The 22585-nt window shown below is 39.8% G+C and overlaps 1 protein-coding gene across 3 annotated transcripts in view; it reads right to left on the reverse strand.

The window, feature by feature from the left end:
- Window positions 1-22585, reverse strand: part of CFAP54 (cilia and flagella associated protein 54) — a 545361-nt gene that overhangs the window by 363528 nt on the left and 159248 nt on the right. For all 3 annotated transcript variants that reach the window (XM_073620268.1, XM_073620266.1, XM_073620265.1), the window contains exons 23-26: window positions 11845-12030; window positions 7955-8094; window positions 4554-4701; window positions 440-595 (exon numbers count right to left, since the gene is read on the reverse strand). In XM_073620268.1, the coding sequence (XP_073476369.1) occupies window positions 440-595; window positions 4554-4701; window positions 7955-8094; window positions 11845-12030 (630 nt within the window). The remainder of the gene's footprint in view (window positions 1-439; window positions 596-4553; window positions 4702-7954; window positions 8095-11844; window positions 12031-22585) is intronic.

The following is a 22585-nucleotide window of genomic DNA, read 5'->3' on the forward strand; positions in this document are numbered from 1 at the left end:
AGTTGCCACAAAACATAAATCATAAGATCCAATGTAAATAACCCATAGTGCTTAAAAATAGGCAAAGATGTACAAACAAAAATGTAATTTAAAGGGTAAAGGCTAATACAAATATGATCGCATAATATACAAGAAACTAAAAGGTTTTTGGAACTTGGCTAGTTTAACAAATGACGGGTGTCTAATTAGAGAGCAATAGGATCTCTCTTGCACAGAATGGCTTCATTCACCCACTGTGTAGCACCACACTTGGTGCTGACTACTTATGTGTGATTTGAAGCTTCACAACAGACCTCTCTAATATTAATAGGTACATTTATATCAGCCCGGATCAATCATTATTGCTTGTATCTGAATGACTTGTTTTGTTTAAAAACATAAATATAAATGATTGCTCATCATGGCTGTAATGAATTTGTATGGGTACATTTCTGCTTACCTGCACTACTGGAACAGAAGGGATTCTGTGATAGATTACTGGAGCAATCAGACCATAGCATTGAACAACAGCTTGAAGGGCATAGTTGGCATCGCTCAGCAAGGTACTAACATCAAGAGCCACTAACAATCTTTCGCATTCAGCTATCCGACAAAGCTAAAGATAACAAACAGATATTTAGCTCAGTGGAGCAGATATTTCTGTAAAATCTTATACTAAAGGGTTCTGCCAATCTAAATGTAAATACTTTTATAAACTCTGTTTCCTGCAAATCAATTTGTAATACATATATTTCCCTTTGTGGATTATATAAACTTTGATTTTCCAAATTGCTTGTTGTGGTTGTCTCTTCAAGAGAGTTGTTTCAATAATAACCTTCTAATGTGTAGTGAAGAATTACTATGGTTTGCTCCTTGGTTATACTCCATTCACTACCAATTTGGCCAACTGTTTCGCTTCTTAGATTCCATAATCCCCATTACCTCACAACACAAGTTTTGTGTTATTTTTATTTTTTTTCCTAGAGAGGTTTGCAGCAATAAATTTTTATTTTCAAGTTGGCTGAGCATAATACTCTTCGGTCAATGGAACATTAAGCAGCTGCATAGTCCTTGTATGCCCTACTGACATCCAGAATGTTGTGAAAACAATATAAAGTGATATTTAGGGATATGACTGTTACATTGTAAGGAAATGTTGGGCAGAAGCGTAATAAAGTGGCGCAATTAGAGCACTTTTATAAAGGCATTTACAACACATTTGCAGGCAAATGGAATTAATCATGTAATTTTCATCCTGATGGGGTGCAATTACCCAAGTAATCTGATCTCAGTAGGTTCTATTGAATTTCTACCATTTTTCCCATTATTTAATGGAGGTTCTTACACCATTGTTTACAGTTTTAATATCCAAGGGCAAGTCCACCTAACAGTGGCATTTTAATTATAAATGGTGCCTGGTGGCCTGGTGGTAAGTCAGACCCTTGCTTTTAATATGTCTTGAACACTCCAACAGCAAGGTCTCTCTGCTTCCATCTCCATACACCTGGGGGTCTTGGATGTTCCCTTCCAACTTTGCCAGTCCCAGCACCTTCTGTAATGTTCTTACAGGAACCGGAATTGGAACTTCCCTCTCCCAATCAACATTGATTCTTTTTAATCCTTATGCTGCTAGCATTAGTAAATAGATAGGAAAGTATATCATAGTTACATGTTTTAAACTTTTTTTTACCTAACTTCAGTTACTTCCTGGTTTCTTGCATGGGCAAATGATGTCATACATGCCATGAGTCTTCAGGATGGGAGGAGAGAAGGAGGGGTTTTCTCATCTAAGCACACTCTCCTGCATGCATGCTTGAGCTAAGGGCAGATGGATTCCCAGGAAGTTAATGCTTCATAAATCATTTGCTGAAGATAGCCACTCAAGATAGCCACAGTCAGAAAATGTTAGGGGGTTGTTTTTCAAAGTGATTTCTCGACAAAATAAAGCATAGAGACATCAATGGAATGGGAATTCATAAAAATGAATTAAACAGTGTTTTTGGTTTGTGGTGCTCAGATGCAGTGAAGATCCACTTTAAAGTAAAATAGAATTCCAGCTAAACTTAGCTAGTCTTAAAAATGCTCCCTGCTCCCTTCTATACTAACTAACCTTTGTAAAAAAGATGTATATACTTACTTATTTTCAACCTGCTCCGGTCCTGTCACGTGAACCCCCTTGTCAGCCAGCGGCAGTTGCAGGGGATGGAGAGAGATGCATTACGTGACCAGACCAAATTGGGCTGAAAATAGGTAAGTATATACATCTTTATTACATAGGTTAGTTAGTATAGGTATTAGGAGGGGGGAGGAAACATTTTTAAGACTAGCTGGCTTTTAGCTGGAATTCTACTTTAGGTCTCCATGAACTTTCAGTAGATTTAACTGAAATTTAAGGATTGATCCTTTCTTTACATTCTACGTAGTCATAAAGAATATGTAATAAAACACTCAAAAGGATAAAAATCATAGTCTTTGACTGATATTGATAAAACATTCCTGTCTTCCTGCTACATATGTGGGCATGTAGTCTCTTAAACAACGGAGTATAAATCAAGTTCATTAAGTGCTACAGCCGGGAAGACCATTGACAAACGTTCAGTCTTAGGACTCCAGTTGGGGAGATGTTTACCATGAGGGGGATCTGCTGACATACAAGACCATATTACTTCTCAGTATATATATATATAGTCTGATGATATCAGACTATATATTTTACTGAGAAGACACAGAATATTCAGGTCCTTTGTGTCCCATACTCGCGGATTGCATATTGGAGACCTCCGTGGGGGTTTGTGTCGCCCCTTCATGCCTTTCCCACCCGAGCGAAGGCAGGTTGATCTTGTCTATGTTTTTACTCATGTGCATGACTGTACACTACTCCAAGTGAACCATTGAATGAATACATATCTCCTTACCAATACCCCTGAGGGAAGGTGTTCAAACCAGAAACGTGTTGGGTACATTGGAGACAACAAAGTATATGTATTTCCAACATGGTTATACAGTGAAAGGTGTACTTTTTATGTGTCTTTGAACAGACCCTATTTTACATGTGTATGTTCATATGTTCCTTTTGTATCAATAAAAATATGCTATTTTAAACAATCCTATTTGGTAATCTTGTCATCCTCAAAGTCCCATTCCCAATGGGGGATACCTTGTTTTTTTCCAAATCAAGCACATTGGTAGGTGAACTGATTCAGTTATAGCATAGAGCATTTTGGAGGCAAATACAAAAACTGGTCACACTACTCACACCTGTATAGAGGACAATGCATGCGTAAAGTTGTCCTTTAGAGCAGTGGTCATCAACCCTGTCCTCAGGGCCCACTAACAGGCCAGGTTTGCAAGATAACTGAAATACATCACAGATGATATAATTTGCTGCTAAGTAATTGCAGTATTCTAGTCTGCATCTCCCCAAGGTAATACATAAAACCTGGCCTGTTAGTGGGCCCTGAGGACAGGGTTGATGACCACTACTTTAGAGCATCAAAGCTGTGTGGGAGACAAATTACTGTAGGATTTAAAGGTTGCTTGTTATTCCAGTGCTTCAGGAGGCCTCTGCATCTTAGACAACCAGGACCATGTTATTCATATGCAGCAAACTAGATGGAAGGTGTGCTCCTGACTGGGGTTTTGTTACTACTAATCTTTTTTTCTGTAGGCGCTGGAAAAGTGATCTTGGAAACGTGAACATTGTGAAAATTTTTAATAATATCCTTAAAGTGTGCAGTGAAAGATAGTCATATGGGGCATATTTATAATGAGGAGCAGATTATACTGTTGCTCTCTGTTATACTCAACGATGTACACTGTGGACTGCTTTTTTACAACCCATTTATAAAATGCAGACCACTGTGCAAGTTAAACCACTGCTTAATAATTATACCCCATAAATAAATTGGACATATGGATTGGGTAATGCTTTTAGAATAAAGCCTATATTTGGACTTTTGTGGTCTATGAAATAAGGGTTATGGAATGAACGGCCAAGTTTTTCTGGATGTATCAGATTGTGGACCTCTAATTTCAGCAATTATTCCTCCTGGTTTTTGGTGCCTAATACATGTTAGACAGAGAGTACTGTGCATTGCAAATGTTAACCTTGCTTTCCAAGCTTTATTCTTCTGTGCAGGGAATTGTAGGAAGATAATAAAAAGACAGGTATATTGCAGTTATACTTTCAATATTTTAAATGCTTTTTATGATTTTTTTTATTATTAAACTAACTGGACTAACAGACTTTTTAAATGTCCTGGAGTTCTAAATTCGAAAAAGCATTTACTTAATTTTCTGACATTGCAATATATATTTTTATGTTAAAGTCAATTATGCCCATAACATTATTACTTTGATTTTGACATTAATTATACTATTGTGAATAAAAATGAATATTTTTTTCAATAATTTTCAAAGGACCCAAGGTCATTTCTGATCTAGTATTAATTATCTTATATTAATTTTAATCTCAGTCATCAATAATATAGCTGTATCACATTCCCTTTCATATATATTTATTAATATTCAGTAAATCAGTACTCATTAATAACAGTTATTAACTCATTACTTACTTGCCCCTTGAGAAGAACACCTCCATCACAAAGCGAGTCACAAAAGAGTGCTCCTTCTTTTATGTTTATTTCACTCACTGTAAAAATACTTCCAAGGAATAGTTGCAGCAGTATGGGAGAAGACTTTGATATGGTGTCATTACACAAACTATGGGAAAGCATATGCGTCACATCCACAGGTTTATCAAAGATAGCATGCTTAAGATTATATAATAAGAATTACAAAAATAACATTTTATTTTAATAATGATACTAATTGCGTCATGATTATCAAAGCTGATTAGTTTCTAGAGAAGATGAAAGATGTTAGAGATTACCAAAGACTAACATTCTACGTGAGAGTAACAAAGTGCTAATTATTCATTTTCCATATACACAGCAGGTCTACATTGGCTATTATAGTTACCATGGAAACCCTCAATAGCCCCCCTTTTTTTTAAATAAGAAATGCATGACAGAGTGGCTAGAAATATCTATGCATTATCTATTATTTCATGCATACTATGTAGAATATAATATGTTGTTTTCCAGGGAAATAAATCTAAAGGTATTCAAAAACTGGTAAGAAAACAAATGCTCATTTCTGTGTGACAATGTTCAGAGCCAAATCCTATGAGGTTACCCTAGGTAACAAATACTATATATTTGTTTATGGTACATTGCCTTGCAAAAGTATTCACCCCCTTGGCTTTTTACCTATTTTGTTACATTACAGCCTTTCATTCAATGTTTTTTTAATCTGAATTATATGTGATGGATCAGAACACAATAGTCTAAGTTGGTGAAGTAAAATTAGAAAAATATATACATATTTATTTTATTTTTCAGAAATAAAAAACTGATAATTGGCATGTGTGTATGTATTCACCCCCTTTGTTATGAAGCCCATAAAATGCTCTGGTGCAACCAATTACCTTCAGAAGTCTTACTGCTAGCACTTTCGCCTAGCAGTAAGAAGGGTCGCTGGTTCGAATCCCAACCACGACACTACCTGCCTGGAGTTTGCATGTTCTCCCTGTGCCTGCATGGGTTTCCTCCCACACTCCAAAGACATGCTGGTAGGTTAATTGGGTCCTGTCTAAATTGTCCCTAGCATGTATGAATGCGAGTTAGGGGCCTTAGATGGTAAGCTCCTTGAGGGTAGGGACTGATGTGAATGTACAATGTATATGTAAAGCGCTGTGTAAATTGACAGCGCTATATAAGTAACTGAAATAAAAAAAATAATTAGTGAAATGATGTCCACCTGTGTACAATCTAAGTGTCACATGATCTGTCATTTCATACACACACCTTTTTGAAAGGCCCCAGAGGCTGCAACACCTAAGCAAGAAGCACCACTAACCAAACACTGCTATGAAGACCAAGGAACTCTTCAAACAAGTAAGGGACAATGTTGTTGAGAAGTACAAGTCAGGGTTAGGTTATAAAAAAATATCCAAATCTTTGATGATCCCTAGGAGCACCATTAAATCTATCATAACCAGATGGAAAGAACATGGCAAACAGCAAACCTGCCAAGAGACACCTGCACACAAAAACTCACGGGCCGGGCAAGGAGGGCATTAATCAGAGAGGCAGCACAGAGACCTAAAGTAACCCTGGAGGAGCTGCAGAGTTCCACAGCAGAAACTGGAGTATTTGTACATAGGACGACAATAAGCCGTAGGCTCCATAGAGTTGGGCTTTATGGCAGAGTGGCCAGAAGAAAACCATTACTTTCAGAAAAAAACAAAATGGCACGTTTTGAGTTTGCGAAAAGGCATGTGGGAGATTCCCAAAATGTATGGAGGAAGGTGTTTTGGTCTGATGAGACTAAAATTGAACTTTTTGGCCATCAAAGAAAACGATATGTCTGGCGCAAACCCAACACATCACATCACCCAAAGAACACCATCCCCACAGTGAAACATGGTGGTGGCAGCATCATGCTGTGGGGATGTTTTTCAGCAGTCGGGACTGGGAAACTGGTCAGAGTTGAGGGAAAATGGATGGTGCTAAATACAGGGATATTCTTGAGCAAAACCTGTACCACTCTGTGTGTGATTTGAGGCTAGGACGGAGGTTCACCCTCCAGCAGGACAATGACCCCAAACACACTGCTAAAGCAACACTTGAGTGGTTTAAGGGGAAACATGTAAATGTGTTGGAATGGCCTAGTCAAAGCCCAGACCTCAATCCAATAGAAAATCTGTGGTCGGATTTAAAGATTGCTGTTCACAAGTGAGTTGGAGCAGTTTTGCAAGAAGGAATGGGCAAAAATCCCAGTGGTAAGATGTGGCAAGCTCAAAGAGACTTATCCAAAGCGACTTGGAGCTGTGATAGCCACAAAAGATGGCTCTACAAAGTATTGACTTTAGGGGGGTGAATAGGTATGCACATTGACTTATTCTGTTATTTTGTCCTATTTGTTTTTGCTTCACAATAAAAAAAAACATCTTCAAAGTTGTGGGCATGTTCTGTAAATTAAATGATGCAAATCCTCAAACAATCCATGTTAATTCCAGGTTGTGAGGCAACAAAACACGAAAAATGCCAAGGGGGGTGAATACTTTTGCAAGGCACTGTATATAGACATGAAAATATAAAAAGTAACATACTGCTAAATATTAAAACCACAGCTTCTTCACAATTTATAAACACCTTCTCCAGTGCCTAAAACCATTTTCAAGTGATATATATGGATATTCCTTATTACTTAATCATAATAATTGGAGAATAGGAGAGCTGTGTTTATACATCTTGCCATAGATGGCTTGAATTTCGTCCGGTTTAGCAGGGACCGACTGAATTTTGATCCATCTATGGCTGTTTCCATTCGAATGATCAGCTTTTCACGAATGGGCTTGTTGGGAAATTTGTGTTTGATCAGTACTGCAGCCAATCAGGTGGGAGGAGTCCCCATAGTCAGAATACAATAGCACAGTTGGAAAGATTCCTCCATCCACCTCTTTTTTGTATGGATGGAGCATTTTTCTATTGGCCTGTTGGCTAACTGCAAAAATTGTTATATGTGTGCTCAGCTTTACATCTGCCAATTTTTTTCAGTATATACTGAAGGGGAGGATACACTGAGTGGTCAAATTGAAAGGCCGGCTTGAAAAAGTCACAAAAATAGAGGCACACAGAAGCTCTGCGTTTTCCTGAACCAAATGCCTGCTAGGCAGCTTTTCCATAAAATACTCAGAGGCACCCACTCTAAATTCTTCACTGCACCATTAAATACTGTTTGTACTACTTAGACAGTAGCACTTGCAACCTAGTTATTCAGCTCTTTTTTCCACAATTTTTTTTTCTGTTTTCTAGAGGGGGGATTACTATAACATGAGGGCCTTTCATGATTTAAAATTAGAAGGCAACAAATAAAAAGAATAGATCCACAGATACATTTAGCTACTTACCTTGTCTGATGTATATAACCTTCCTTGTTTTGTGTTATAGCCAGATCAGTAGATGAAGGAACTGGTGACAAAACAAAGTAGTTCCATAGCACGGAGCATGCCCTCTTAGCTACTTTATAGTTGCCAACATGATATGCACTCTGTAGAAATGAAAATAATATTTCATTTCTGGAAACAGATTGGAACTGTAGGAAAACTCACAATCGTCTGCACAATTAAACAGCAGCCAGACACGTCTAGGACATTTCTCGAAATAGGATTCTGTTAACATTCAATCTCAAGCTGAAAATGCTTATATGTTTCAGAACAGAATTGTTTATGTGGCATATTAGGAATCACAACTAATCTCTCATAACTTGTCAGTGCTTTGTATCAATCTTTTGCAGCATTTTGGCTGACATGTGTTATCCCTTGCAACGTCATTGGCATTTTTTTACATGTGCTGTTGGCATCTACTACTACTACTCTTACAACACTTTTTGTTCACTTATAGTATTTTTCAAAAATATTATTTGGCTATGACTATATGACTGGTTATGACTAAAGCCCACCCGGGCTGAAACGCATCAACATTTCTATGTGGGATCATGTAACCTCTGTCGGAGTGTAATAAAGAAGATCTAAAGAGCCATTACAGGGTGATGCCGATTTTCTGTTTGGATATTTTACAAATGTCAGTGACATCTGGCTTGTACCATATTCTTCTGGAGCCAGTGTTTCATTATCTGGCTGTAATCTACATGGGACTAAGTTATAAAATATTTTGATCAATTAAAGATCAGAACTATTTACCGAAAATACCTAAAAACACACGATATGTGATAAACATAATGCAACCATATATCTACTTTTTGACCTGTATACATGTATTTCAACCATGTATTCAGTTGTATGTACAGTGGGTATAGAAGTGAATCACTTCCCTTTAAAATAATCACGTTTTGTTGCTTTGGAGCCTGTTTTATCCAGCTGTATTTACTCAGTGCAACTTTAAACATCCAAGTGAAAGATATAACACCAACATGTCAGAAGAAATAAATACATTTAAAAATAGATTCGCTGAGTTCGAAAAAGGATTACCTCCCTTCAAAAAATGACTTGTAAACTCAATCAGGTGTAGCCAATCACCTTCGCAATGGTAAAGTCATTTCACTTTCAACTGTGATTAGCTGTGGTCATTTTGATTAGCTCAGCATGAAAAGAGCTTTCCTGGAGCATTATAGTCCTTGGTAGTGCAACTGAAGCAAACAATTATCTATGGATGGCAAGCCACTGTCAAAAGAACTCCAGGATATAGTTGTGGACAGGCACAAGTCAGGAGATGGATATGAAAACAAATTAAAGGCTTTATCAATGCCCAGAAGCACAGTGAAGTCTATTAGTAGGAAGTGGAAAGTATTTTGGTACAACACAGACCCTCCCTGGATTAGGACGTCGCTCCAAACTGGATGAAAAAGCCAGGAGGAAACTGGAGAGGCTACCAAGAGACCTACAGCAACTCTGAGGCAGTTGCAAGAATTTATGACAAAGAGTGGTCATTGTTTGCATGTGATAACATTATCACAAATTCTTTACAAATGTGGCTTGTATAGGAGGGTTGTAAGAAAAAAAAGTCTTGCCAAAATGCACCTTTAAGACTCTGAGGCCACATGGAAAAAGGTGTTATAGGCAGATGAGATAAATTATTTGGCCTCAACATCAAATGGCATTTCTGGAGGAAATCCAGTACAGCTGATTATCCAAATAACACCATTCCTACAGTAAAGCATGGAGGGGGTAATATCTTGTTATGGGGGTGTTTCTCTGAAGCAGGGACTGGAGCACTTTTCTGGATAGAAGGAAAAAAAGATGGGGGAAAATACCATCAAATTCTTGAGGAAAATCTGCTGCCCTCTGCCAGAAAGTTGTCAATGGGATGAAGGTTTACCTTCCAACATGACAATGACCCAAAGTCAGGGCCAGACTTGCCATTGGGCTTGACTGGGCTCAAGCCCATGGGCCCCGCATAATAAGGGGGCCCCGTGGGCCCCGCCTGTTTACATTTTAAATATCTTCATATATCTTCAGCTGGATCGGATGAAACAGCGATGACTCACACTGGTCCTCCCTTGGCTGCAGCGCTGCTCTGCCCGAGTCTCTGTCTCATCAGCCGATCAGCGGCGCAGTGAGAGAGACTCTAATGTGTAATTACGCAGGACGGACCAAGAGGAGCCTGGAGGTGGGTGGAGCTGTGCCGTTGGCTTGTCAACTCTGCACTCGTTGCTAGCGCCTGGGCCACCTGGCGTCTAGCAACGAGTGACGTCATTGAGTCAGTCGCGTCGGACTCGGAGTCTCAGACTCGACATGACCATGACAGGAGCTGCCTGGAGCGGAGGAGCCTGCCTAAGTGTATCTGTCTTTCCCGGGCTGATAGGCAGTTGTTGCTGCAGTCTAGCACTGTGTGGCAGAGGCCAGCAATCTTCCTCATCCGCGCCGCCCAAGAGTGTATTGGCCCTCCCACCAGCAGCACCTCCTCCATCTTGTCCATACAGTCACTCACATTGTCTGCAGGACTCCGCCCCTGGTGAGTGTTGGCTCCACCCACCTCCTCCCTCCATCTTGTCCACCTTGCAGTCTGCAGAGCTTTGTGGACACAAGAAGTAGCAGGCTGGGAAATTACTGGACCCAACCAACTGGACTCCATTGCTCCTGCATGGAAGCCCCTCCCCCCACCAGAGCACTGAATTAACTGACTAAAAGTGAGTAAAAAAAAAAAAAGAATGAATTCATGTGTCAAGTCAAAAAGCAAAATACATGTGTGACATCATGTATGAAAAAAAATGCCCCTTTAGTCTTGACTTGTTCAATCTTAACCCCTTCAGCTCCGGAACCTTTTACCCCCCCTCCTTATGACCATTTTTGCGATACTGCGCTGCGTTGCTTTAACTGACAATTGCGCGGTCATGTGACGTTATAAACCCAAGTAAAATTGACGTCCCTTTTTTGCCACCAACTTACCTACTGCACACACACACAATTTATCTTGCAATTTGTTCAATGAGTTATTCTTGCCAATGATTTGTTTTGATTGCAACCTTACAAGGTATTTGTTTTTCAATATGTTTTCCAGGTAAATAAGTGTTTGATTCTCATTCTGACCAAGACATCTGTGCATTGCAATAAACACATGATCACTTTAAACTTTTTTAATCATTATTTATTTATTGGAAAAAAAGTTTTTCAAGCTTCAATCAGTGGTCATATAAATAGATTATTACGTTTTTTTTTAACATGTAACACTGTCTACGGTACCAGTCAACATTTTGTTCTATTTAAAGTAATGTATAGAAGGTAGGGCCCGAAAGTGACTCAAGCCCAGGGGCCCCCACCACCTGAAGTCCTGCCCTGTCCAAAGTACACAGCAAAAATGACCACACAGTGGTTGAAGGAAAAAAGGTGAATGTCCTTGCATGGCCTAGTCAGAGCCCAAATCTGCGGAATGACTTGAAGACTGCAGTCCACAAACGGGCACCATCAAATTTAACTGAACTTGAGCAGTTCTGCAAAGAAGAATGGGCAAATAGTCTAGATGTGCAAAGTTAGTAGAGACATATCCCAACAGACTAAAGACTGTAATTAAAGCAAAAGGTGGTTCAACAAAATACTGACACAAGGAGGGCGACCTTTTCCAACTCAGTGATTCTGTTTTTGATTTTTTTTTCTGACATGTTGGTGTTACATCTTTCACTTGGATGTTATGAGTTGCATTGAGTAAATACAGCTGGATAAAACAAAAACTGTGTCTGTCTTTATTTCAGGCTGCAAAGCAACAAATTGTGATTATTTTAAAGGGGGGTGATTCTTTTCTATACCCACTGTACACATATCTAATCTATACTAATGAAACTTACCTGTGCTAGGTAGGCCCATGTGGCAGGCACAGACAGAGGAGGAAAGGCAAGAATTGGTTTAGTGGTTTCTCCAACTGAATCCCCAATGAGACGTCCATCTCTTGAATATGCTGCTACAGCAAAGATGTACCTCTCATTTTTTTTCAGGCCTCTAGCCTCCAATAAATTATTGCCATTTGCTGGAACCTGTGAAGAGATATACAAAGATTAGCAATAGGAACCTTTAGAAATGGAGCTAATGAGTGAGCAGGCCAGTGTTAATTTTGGCAGCAAATTTCGATTTAGTTTTAGTCTTATGCCGCGTACACGCGGTCGGACTTTTCGACAACAAAGGTCAGGCGGTCTTTCCGACGGACTTTCGACGGCATTACGACGGACTTTCGACAGACTTTCTAACGAATGGATTTGCCTACACACGATCACACCAAAGTCCGACAGATTCATACGTGATGACGTACAACCGGACTAAAATAAGGAAGTTGATAGCCAGTAGCCAATAGCTGCCCTAGGGTCAGTTTTTGTCCGTCGGTCTAGCATACAGAGGAGCAGATTTTTCGACTGGACTCGAGTCCGTCGGAAAGATTTGAAGCATGTTCCAAATCTAAAGTCCATCAGATTTTCGACCGAAAAAGTCAGCTGCAGGTCCGATGAGGCCCACGCATGGTCAAATTGTCCGTCGGACCAGTCCGGTCGAATAGTCCGCTCATGTGTACGCGGCATTAGTCTCAGGACTAAAATGGCATTTTAGTTTTAGTCCCATTTTAGTCTTCTGCAATTGTTTTAGTTTTAGTCCTATTTAGTCGACTAAATCTCCAGTACATTTTAGTCGACTAAAACTCAGTTTAGTCGTCTAAAATCTAATAGATGTAATTAAATTGTAATGCATTAGTTAACTTTTCTCTACAATTTCTAAACTCATTATATACTGCTGGAGTGAAAAATTCAATATGTTATTTATTATGGTATTGAGGTATGAGCATGCACAACCAAAATGTTAATTTTGAAGTGAAATTTCAATTTAGTTTTAGTCTTAGCCTTTTGACTAAAATGGCATTTTAGTTTTAGTCCCATTTTAGTCTTTTGACTAAAATGCCATTTTAGTTTTAGTCGTATTTTAGTCATCTCAGTTGTTTTAGTTTTAGTCTTATTTTAGTCGACTAAAATAATATTCATTTAGTCAACTAAAATGTTTTAGTCGTTTTAGCCGACGAAATTAACACTGGAGCAGGCACAAGTGCCCCCATAGCAAGCAGCTTGTGGCTATTGATGAAAATATTTACACTGAATTTTTGTGCCTGGAGTTCAGCTTCAAAAGCAGGTGAATTTTCCAGATGCATGTGTTATGGTTTTTTAAATATGTCCCTATTTATCTGTCAGTGCATTCTGCATTAACACAGTTAAAACATAACCACCCCAATGAATACAAATGCCTAAAAATACATTTTGCCATGTGCATTTTTTTAGCACATCAGAACAATGGAAAATTTCTACTTATGATTGTAAGGCCTCCACTTGAAGTTAACACACATTTTGTGAAACGGCCCTGACTGTCTGGTACTGCAGCTACATGGCATCAGTTCAGCTTAAAGTGGAGCTCCAATAAAAAAAATGTTTTGCCATAGGCACACATGAAATAATTTACCTTTAATTCTGTTTATAATATTGGCTGCTGGTTACAGTACAAGTATTAGTTTCTTACAGCCCAGAGCAATGCTATTCCTCTGGTGCTGCAACTTATAGTTTCTGCTACAGTACACCGCTAGAAGCATATCTGTCACTCTCTTTTCTATTCCCTTGTCCATTCACAAAAAGCCTTGTATACTTTTCACAGAATACAAGGCATTCTTTGCAAAAGGGGGGAGGAGAGGCAGGTAAAGGATGGCATCTTCCCTTGTCCATTAATAGAATGCCTTGTACAGTAAAACCTTGGTTGTAATCCAAAGCACTTGTATATCAAAGCGAATTTCCCCATAAGAAATAAAGGAATCTCAAATGATTCCTTCTACAACCATTTATTCATAAGTACTTTAGTTTATAGTCCATATAAAAAGATTATAGCAATGTGATAGGTTGTGTAACCATAAAATGTCCATCCACAAATGGAAGCCTCCACAAGGGGATTAGACGCAAAATTCAGCAGGAGCTCCAGAGTATACAAGAGAAGAGAGGCACCTCTAAGTGTAGCAATACAGTTACATTTAATGGAGGTACAACATTTAGCAACTCACATGGTTGATGATTAAAAGAGCCACATCTAAGTATGCAGGCATACGGGGTAAAGCTGTCTGCAATCGTGACCGGGAAGACTACCCTGCTGTAGAGCGATCTGAAAGCGTGGCTTGAACCGCTCGTGGAGTGCAGCGTGGAAGGGATGACGTCAATGGCAGTGAGGAGGATGGTCTATGTGGACATCTTTACCCCAGATGCCTGCATACTTAGATGTGCCTGTTTTAATCATCAATCATGTGAGTTGCTAAATGTTGTACCTTCATTAAATGTAACCATATTGCTACACTTAGAGGCGCCTCTCTTCTCTTTTATACTCAGTTGTGACATGACGCTACTTATATCAAGACATTGCTTGTATGTCGTCAAAATTTATTAAAAAAAAATGTTGCTTGTCTTGCAAAACGCTCTCTAACCAAGTTACTCTCAAACCAAGGTTTTACTGTATTATGTAAAAAGAATACAAGGCTTTTTGTGATGAGGACGAGGGAGAGCGAACGTCATGATCTTTTACTGTATGAATTGTTAGTTGCATCCCTGGAGGAGCGCTGTGTGTAGTACCCAGGATGAAAAAATCTAAGATTTGTAGTAACTAGCAGCTAGTCGACAATAGAATAATCAGCGTTAGAGTTAGATTATTTCACTTGTGCATGTAAAAAAATTTTTTCCTCCTAGATTTCCACTTTAAAAAAAGCAGCAAATTGCAAGTCTTAGACCCCTATGACTAAGTCCCAGTGAGCAGGGCGAAAGGTGTGTGTGGTTTGATTGAGGCATGTATTCTGACGCTGCTCCATATTCTCTGGTTATACGGGCTGGTCAAAAAGCGGAGTTCCTTATATTTATGTGCATGTTATGTTGGAATTCAACATGAATATCGTATTTGTACATATATTTCATTACTATACCTGAGAGAAGAAAACTCACATGGTTTTTGAAAAGGCTGAAAGTGTCACACTTCCGGGAGGACAGGATGTGGCCTCCCAGGTTGGAATGTGGCCTGTTGAGCTCCCATTGCGCATGACAATGCTGGTTCCGATTTGTCTATGGGAAGTTCCTGATTAACTACTATCCACCCAGGCTTCAAAGGCAGATAAACTGACAGGGATGATGGATGAGGTGAGATACAGGAAATCAAGGGCCCAGGTGTTTGTGAAATCTGACATCGGTCGGACGATGGCAATTCATGGGCCAACACTGCCCCCCAGAGGACTGCGATGACAGGGCGGACCATATGATGGCCTGTTGAGGGAACGCCCCAGAGACATTGTGATTCGTCCAAAGGCAAAGTTGGGCAGGCAAACGGGGGGGGTCTGGATGAGGTATGTTTGTTAAATGTTAATGTTTGCTAAAGAAACAGTCTCTTGAAGACCTGAGGACCAGTCGAGGAGGATGTGCTAAGTATCAATCTTGTATTGTGTTATGATTGTAGGCCTTGTAATATTGCAATTTTGTGTAGTATCTTTATGTTAGTTTTCCTAATTATGCTGTTTTAATACATTCCTATTTTTATTGGGAAATAAATGTAACTTGTTTTACTAGCAGCAACGTGTGTTTGGTTTCATAGCTAACCTGGTATTACTGTGATATTAACAATAGCATGTGCTCAGAGTTTAATAGGCCAACTAATTATAGGGACTAGACAAATTAATACACAGATATAATATTAATAATTATATCGGTTATTACAATTGGCACCCCAGACTGTGAATTTTATTTTTACACAGAATCCACAAAAACCTAATGTATTTTTTTTGTCTTGAGACCGTGTAAGCAAGCATAAATCCTCAAATACACCCAGAACTGAAAATCGTCTCTAGTGTGGACAAGATTGGCGCTGGCTCGCGAATTCTGAAACCACGCTTGGATGGTCATGAAGATTCTGTGAAATATTTCATCAGGGAGACGGACGCGTAGAACCTGGTGAGATCTTCGGCTGATATATGTATATATGTTAAACGTTTGTATCGTTAATGTGTTTTAGGCCTGTAGCCAGTAAACGGTACTGGTGAGTGAAGGGATTGATCATCCCTGGTACTGATATAGCCTGCAGATTGACAGGATATACCACACATCTTTGAGGAAAAAGTGGGAGAAATATAGATTTTTATTTTTATTTTTTTGTTTTAATTTTCTTTATTGATTTTCGTTTTTTTCATTTTTATTTTTTTTTTTTATTATTAATTTCATTACTAGTGTATTTTTTTATTTGGTCCCCACGTGAGTGTGAAATAGCACTCTGTTCCAACAGAAGTTCAATGTGGCCTGCAATCTAAGGGTTTAGAAATCAGTGGGAGTATTATAAGGCATTGACTAAGAGTGTGCCTGGTGTTTTGCAAGCTGTAGAGCTGCAAGGAACAAAGTTGTTTTTAAACGGCTTTTGGATTTGTTTTTTTTTTTTTTTTGCTCTTGATTGTGGAACTACAAGTCAGAGTTTGCTTTCAGTTTTATCTGTGTGTGTTTTGTTGTCTAGCTGTGGGCATTGTGTAAGCAACTTCAGTGTAGCTAGGTGCGAATTAGCATAGCAATGGAAGCCATTGAAGGTTTTGTTAACAAGTATGGTTGTGTTAGATTTGAGTCTATAAAAGAGAATGCATTAACACACCAATACAATGACCTATTAAAACAATGCAATACCCATAATGATGCCATAAAGCATAAAAAATCTTCCAAAAAAGGCAAGAAACAGAGAATTGCCAATGCCATATGCATGTTGGTGAAGATGAAAGACATTGCGGAACAAAAAGAATTAGAATGGTATAGTGAGAGGAAACAATTATTTGAACAGGTACAAAGTGTAACAGAGAATATATTGGCAATGGTTGCAAAAGCAGATGCAAATGTTGCTGATCACATTCAACAATTAGTGACTGAGAAGTGTGTATTGGAACAGAGATTAGATGAGTTAGAAAAAACATGTATGTTGAAGGAACAATGTATCGCATCATTGAATCAAACAGAGGCTGAGAATTTGCATGTTATCACACTGCTCAGGGAGGAATTACAGGGTGCACAGGCAGCCATAATGGAGTTATCCTCCAAACATGCAAAAGCTGAATGTGCAATGGTGGAGGTACCCTCCGCACATGCACAGTGCTCAGCAAAGATAGAAGTGAAGCATGCAAAAAAAACAGACGCTCTTATTGCTGCAAGTGATGTTGCTAAGACAGAAATCAATGGTGGAGATGTAAATAAAAGTGCGATAACTGTGCTTGAAAGTGATTCAGGAGTTGAAACTTCTGATGACTCCTCAGACGATAAAAGTGTAAAGTCTGCTTATTCCAAGCATAGTAATCGTAGTAATAATGTCCAGCAATGTGAGTTTCCACTGCCGTATGCTCAAAGAAGGGCTTATACAGAGAGGCCAGCCCTCAAATGTTTTTTGTGTAAAAGGGGGGGTCACATCGCTAAGTATTGTTGGGCGGCGAATAATGGTATCAAAAGAAGATCGCAGTACCCCAAAACGACCCCAAGGCATTATGAAGTGTATTCTGCCCGATGGGGTAGCAACCCAAAGCATGGAGGCCGTAGTAATCAAACCCATTTCCCTTTAAAGACCCAAATGCGGAGATTACAGACTGATAATCATCAGTATACGGAACAGTTACGTAAAGTCAAAATGGAGGTAGCCACATGGTTATTCAAATGTAGCACTGGGGAAAACAAAGTTGGCAGCACTTAGTGAGCTGCATGGATGCTAAGAATTTTATGGTCACTGTTTTCTTTCCATATTTTATTTAAATACGACGCTCATATCTAAACCTTATACATAGCAAATGTTCCCCTACATTACAATTAATGGGAAAAAGCTTGGGGGGACTTAAAAAGTCAATTGTCGTGATAATTATGTGTAATCACTGTCTTTGTGTTCCTTTTTCCAGAGACCTTGGAAGAAGATAAAACTGGTCTGGATACTAATGTCTGTGTTTGTTTACAGGTTCTTCAAAGAGAGAACAACAGTGGGCACATTTAGCAAAACAGGGGTTAGGTTATGGTAAAGGCATAATCGATTATCAAATGGTACCATGAGCTCATTAATTAGGAATTGTTTGCAAACAATGAAAAAAAAGTAAGATAAACAATAGTCAGGCATTAAGGGTTTCAAGTGTTACAAGTGAAGTTACAAATGTTGTGATGAGGTACAGATGTTTTGTTTTTCCCATTAACTAATTGTCTTTCAGATGGAAATGAGCACTTACTCTTCTCAGGAGGAAAATCCATGGATGTCTTTAGTTAAAAGTTGAGTGTTTGTCATTGTCTTATGGTGGTTGTCTTGTCATGTTGTTTTTGTGTGATAATGGCCAGAATTTTAATTTCTTTTGTTATTAAGTTTTTTTAATTTTTTTAATATTTTTGGTAGTTGTTTAGTCATCCATTTTATTTTTGTTTGTTCAGGTGGGGAAATTATTGTTTAGTCCACCTGAAAGGGGTGTAATTGGCTATTCCGTCAATTAGCAGGTGAATAGATGGTCATGGGATATGTCCTGCAGCTGAATACATCTTGTTCATTTAAGACAAGAGTTGTTGGTAGGAAGCCATTCTAGCTTCTGGAGTTTGTTTTTTTTCTCTTTGTTTTATGTTCATTCAGGTGGGAAAAGTTACAAGGTGTACGCTTTGTCCACCTGAAAGGGGGGTTGGTGCATAGGTCTGAAAATACAGATAATGCATTGTGTTTTTGATGCTTAAATTGAGAATTTTTGAGAGTCAACATTGACGCTCGTTTTGTTTTTAAATTGTTGATCATACCATGGGGATCCATTTTAGAGTGGGTTCAGCCTAAAGGGGTCATGGTTGTTTTGATAGTTTGGTCAGAGTTGCAGAAGCCAGGAATACTAAGTTCCTGGGTTCCAAGGAAGGAACTATAAGTAAACGTAGTAAGCGAGCAGATATTATGGATAAGAATTTGATTCTGCTCTTGTTTTTTTTCACTTCCAGAGTCCTGGTGAAGCGTGATTGGAGAGGTCTCTGGAACAGGGATGACAGATGTTCATCTGGTTGGCAGTTTGTTTCTGCCATGTTACACCGCAAATTTGTTCTGATAAACATCAGGAGACGAAAAGATTCAGTTTAATACTTGTTTTTGCTTATGGACAATTTAGGGCTAATGCTGGATCTGAAGGACTTTGCCCATCAGCGAGACTTGTGAAACATTTTTGCCGGAGTCTCTCCTGAAGAATGCAAACATGCTATTAATACATGTGCAATGGGTTGGAGGTTGGGGAAGGAATATACACATCCAATCTGTCAGAACCTGAAATGTAAAATATGTTTTTTTTTGTTGAAGGAAGGAATTGAAAGAAGAAAAGGTTTTTAATGTATGACATGTATTGACATAACGGAAGTAATATGGTGCAGTTGCCCAGGTGACTGGCGCTTATACATAATAAGGTGTCGGTTGGCCAGACTAGAGGTTGGCCAGGTGACACATCAATGGGGTGAAAATTTCCTTGTATGGGGAGATACGCCTGGCTGATGTCTCACCTGAGAGGTTGAAACCCGGCACAGGGAAGGCCAGTGAATACACACAGAAGCATGCTCCGTTAGATAAAGGGAACAAAACGCTGGCTACCAGGGTACAGGCTTTCACCACATGGCACTTCAATGTCTTCAAGAGGTTCATGCAGGGCGCGTATTTCTGAGGAGTAACCCGAAAGAGGAGGGATGTATTCAGCACTATATTGGGGGAATAGGAGCTGGGATGGGTGTTGGTAATGGGGTGGACATCGGCCTCCTGAGGAACAAACTCGCAGCCATAACTTCAGAGAATAAGCGGGGCTTTGTTACTCAGAGAGATTGGTGGCATCCTTAATAACATTCAACAAAGTCACATAAGTACCCAGGTTAAAGTGGTTCAAGATTTTGTCAACCATGTTGAGAGGTTGGTAGAGAATGTGATGGTATAGGACAGGAATCTGTCATTGGCTCTTGCGTGCACGAAGTGGCAGGTGGAAGTGTCAACCAGCATTGAGCTGATTGTACAGCCTTCATATGAGGGACAGTGGCCTTATGAATTGGCATCACAGCTCAGTAAGATTTTACCAAAGCACATCTCTTACACTAATCCAAGTTGGTGGTCGAATGCCTGGATAGGCTGTACTAATTTGGATTATGAGAGATGTTATGGGGCATACACACGGTCAGACTTTTCGTCTACAAAAGTCCAACGGACGCCGACGGACTAAAGCTGGCTAGTAATCCGATCGTGTGTGGGCTTCCCCGGACTTTCAGCTGACTTTTTCAGCCTCAAATCCGACGGACTTTAGATTTGAAACATGCTTCAAATCTTTACGTCGTAACTACAACGGACCCCGAAATCCGCTCGTCTGTGTACTAGTCCGACGGACAAAAACCCACGCTAGGGCAGCTATTGGCTACTGGCTATGAACTTCCTTATTTTAGACTGGTGTACGTCATCACGTACGAATCCGTCGGACTTTTGTGTGGTCGTGTGTAGGCAAGTCCGTTCGTTAGAAAGTCTGCCACAAGTCCGCCGCAAGTCTGCCGAAAGTCCGCCGGAAGTCTGTCGGACAGGCTGTTGGACTTTTGTAGACGAAAAGTCCGACCGTGTGTATGCCCCATTACGCTTCCTCATTGATCCCATATACAGAAGTGCAGACTCAATCTGTGTATTCGGTGATATCGATGGGCTTGCTGACTGGGGATTCTACTTTGTTGCATCTGAGGCTAACTTACCCACATGTGATCAGAGAGGACGGGAGCTGGAGGCAGGTTGATATTTCCCTCTGTCGGAGGCATGACCATGATATCCTTTGTATGCCAGGTCAATACACGGTGGTGGATGAGAAATGTTGGGAAGATTCATCACTCTGTGTTCTGGATGGGGAGAACATTGCCTCAAAGGGAACACCGGTGTATTATTTGGGACATAGGAGAGTTTGTTTCTTTGTCCTGAAGGATACTAATGTATCTTTGGTCATGGAACTAGGATGTTCTGTGAACTTGACAATAGCTAGAGGAGCATGGTGTACCCTTGGCGGTGTCTCTGAAATCCAGACACAGGAATGGAATTATGTGGTACCGCATATGGCCAATCTGTCTGTGGATGTCAACCAGAACCGCCCTGTTAATCTGAGAGCCCTGAACCTTGGAATGGGAAGGAAGATACAGGAATGGTTAACAGATTGGGATAGAGATGAGAGCCTTATGAGGATGCTGCAGCAAGAGAGAGCTAATGCTACTATAGCCATCTACCATGACCAGAATGTAATAAAGGAGGTAGTACATCAACTAGAAAATGATGTGGGAGGGTCTTGGTGGGAGGTAATATTCGGACATTCCAGTAAGGCCAACAGTATTTTGAATTATTTGATACATCCCATGGTGGTATTACTCAATATTGCTGCAGTTTCATCATTGGTTCAAGTTGGTATGTGTTGTTGGACTCGACATTTGTATAGGAAAGTCTCTCATTTATCTATACAAGTGGAGGGACGAATTGATGGTAATGTCTCTCCATATATGGTAAAGGCTTTGCTGCCAGTTCAGAACCCTGAAATACCACTGACGTGCCAGAATTGTGGTAGGAAAGGCCATTGTGAGCGAACCTGCCTAATCCCGTCCCGTATCTAGGAGGAGGTATAGGAGGTTGGGAATGGGATGTGTAGTCTGATGGATCATAGGTATATATGTATATATTATGGTAATGGGTTGATTTCATGTTATGGTATAGTGTGATAAAGGTGTATTTTAGGCTAATAACATGGGCTAGAGGCCCTCCTCGAGATTCTATATCGGAAAGCTGGTTGATAGGTTGATAGGTTGATAGGTTGCTCTGAATGTGTGTTGGTGAATGATGAGTGAATGGACACCCTTTGCCTGTACTGCACCCCGCCCTTCAGGCGCAAATCGGCATATGTTGGAATTCAACATGAATATCGTATTTGTACATATATTTCATTACTATGCCTGAGAGAAGAAAACTCACATGGTTTTTGAAAAGGCTGAAAGTGTCACACTTCCGGGAGGACAGGATGTAGCCTCCCAGGTTGGAATGTGGCCTGTTGAGCTCCCATTGCGCATGACAATGCTGGTTCCGATCTGTCTATGGGAAGTTCCTGATTAACTACTATCCACCCAGGCTTCAAAGGCAGATAAACTGACAGGGATGATGGATGAGGTGAGATACAGGAAATCAAGGGCCCAGGTGTTTGTGAAATCTGACATCGGTCGGACGATGGCAATTCATGGGCCAACACTGCCCCCCAGAGGACTGCGATGACAGGGTGGACCATATGATGGCCTGTTGAGGGAACGCCCCAGAGACATTGTGATTCGTCCAAAGGCAAAGTTGGGCAGGCAAACGGGGGGGGGTCTGGATGAGGTATGTTTGTTAAATGTTAATGTTTGCTAAAGAAACAGTCTCTTGAAGACCTGAGGACCAGCCGAGGAAGATGTGCTAAGTATCAATCTTGTATTGTGTTATGGTTGTAGGCCTTGTAATATTGCAATTTCGTGTAGTATCTTTATGTTAGTTTTCCTAATTATGCTGTTTTAATAC

This window comes from Aquarana catesbeiana, linkage group LG03, assembly GCF_042186555.1.
Source record: "Aquarana catesbeiana isolate 2022-GZ linkage group LG03, ASM4218655v1, whole genome shotgun sequence".
In the NCBI taxonomy this organism is placed as follows: Eukaryota; Metazoa; Chordata; class Amphibia; order Anura; family Ranidae; genus Aquarana; species Aquarana catesbeiana.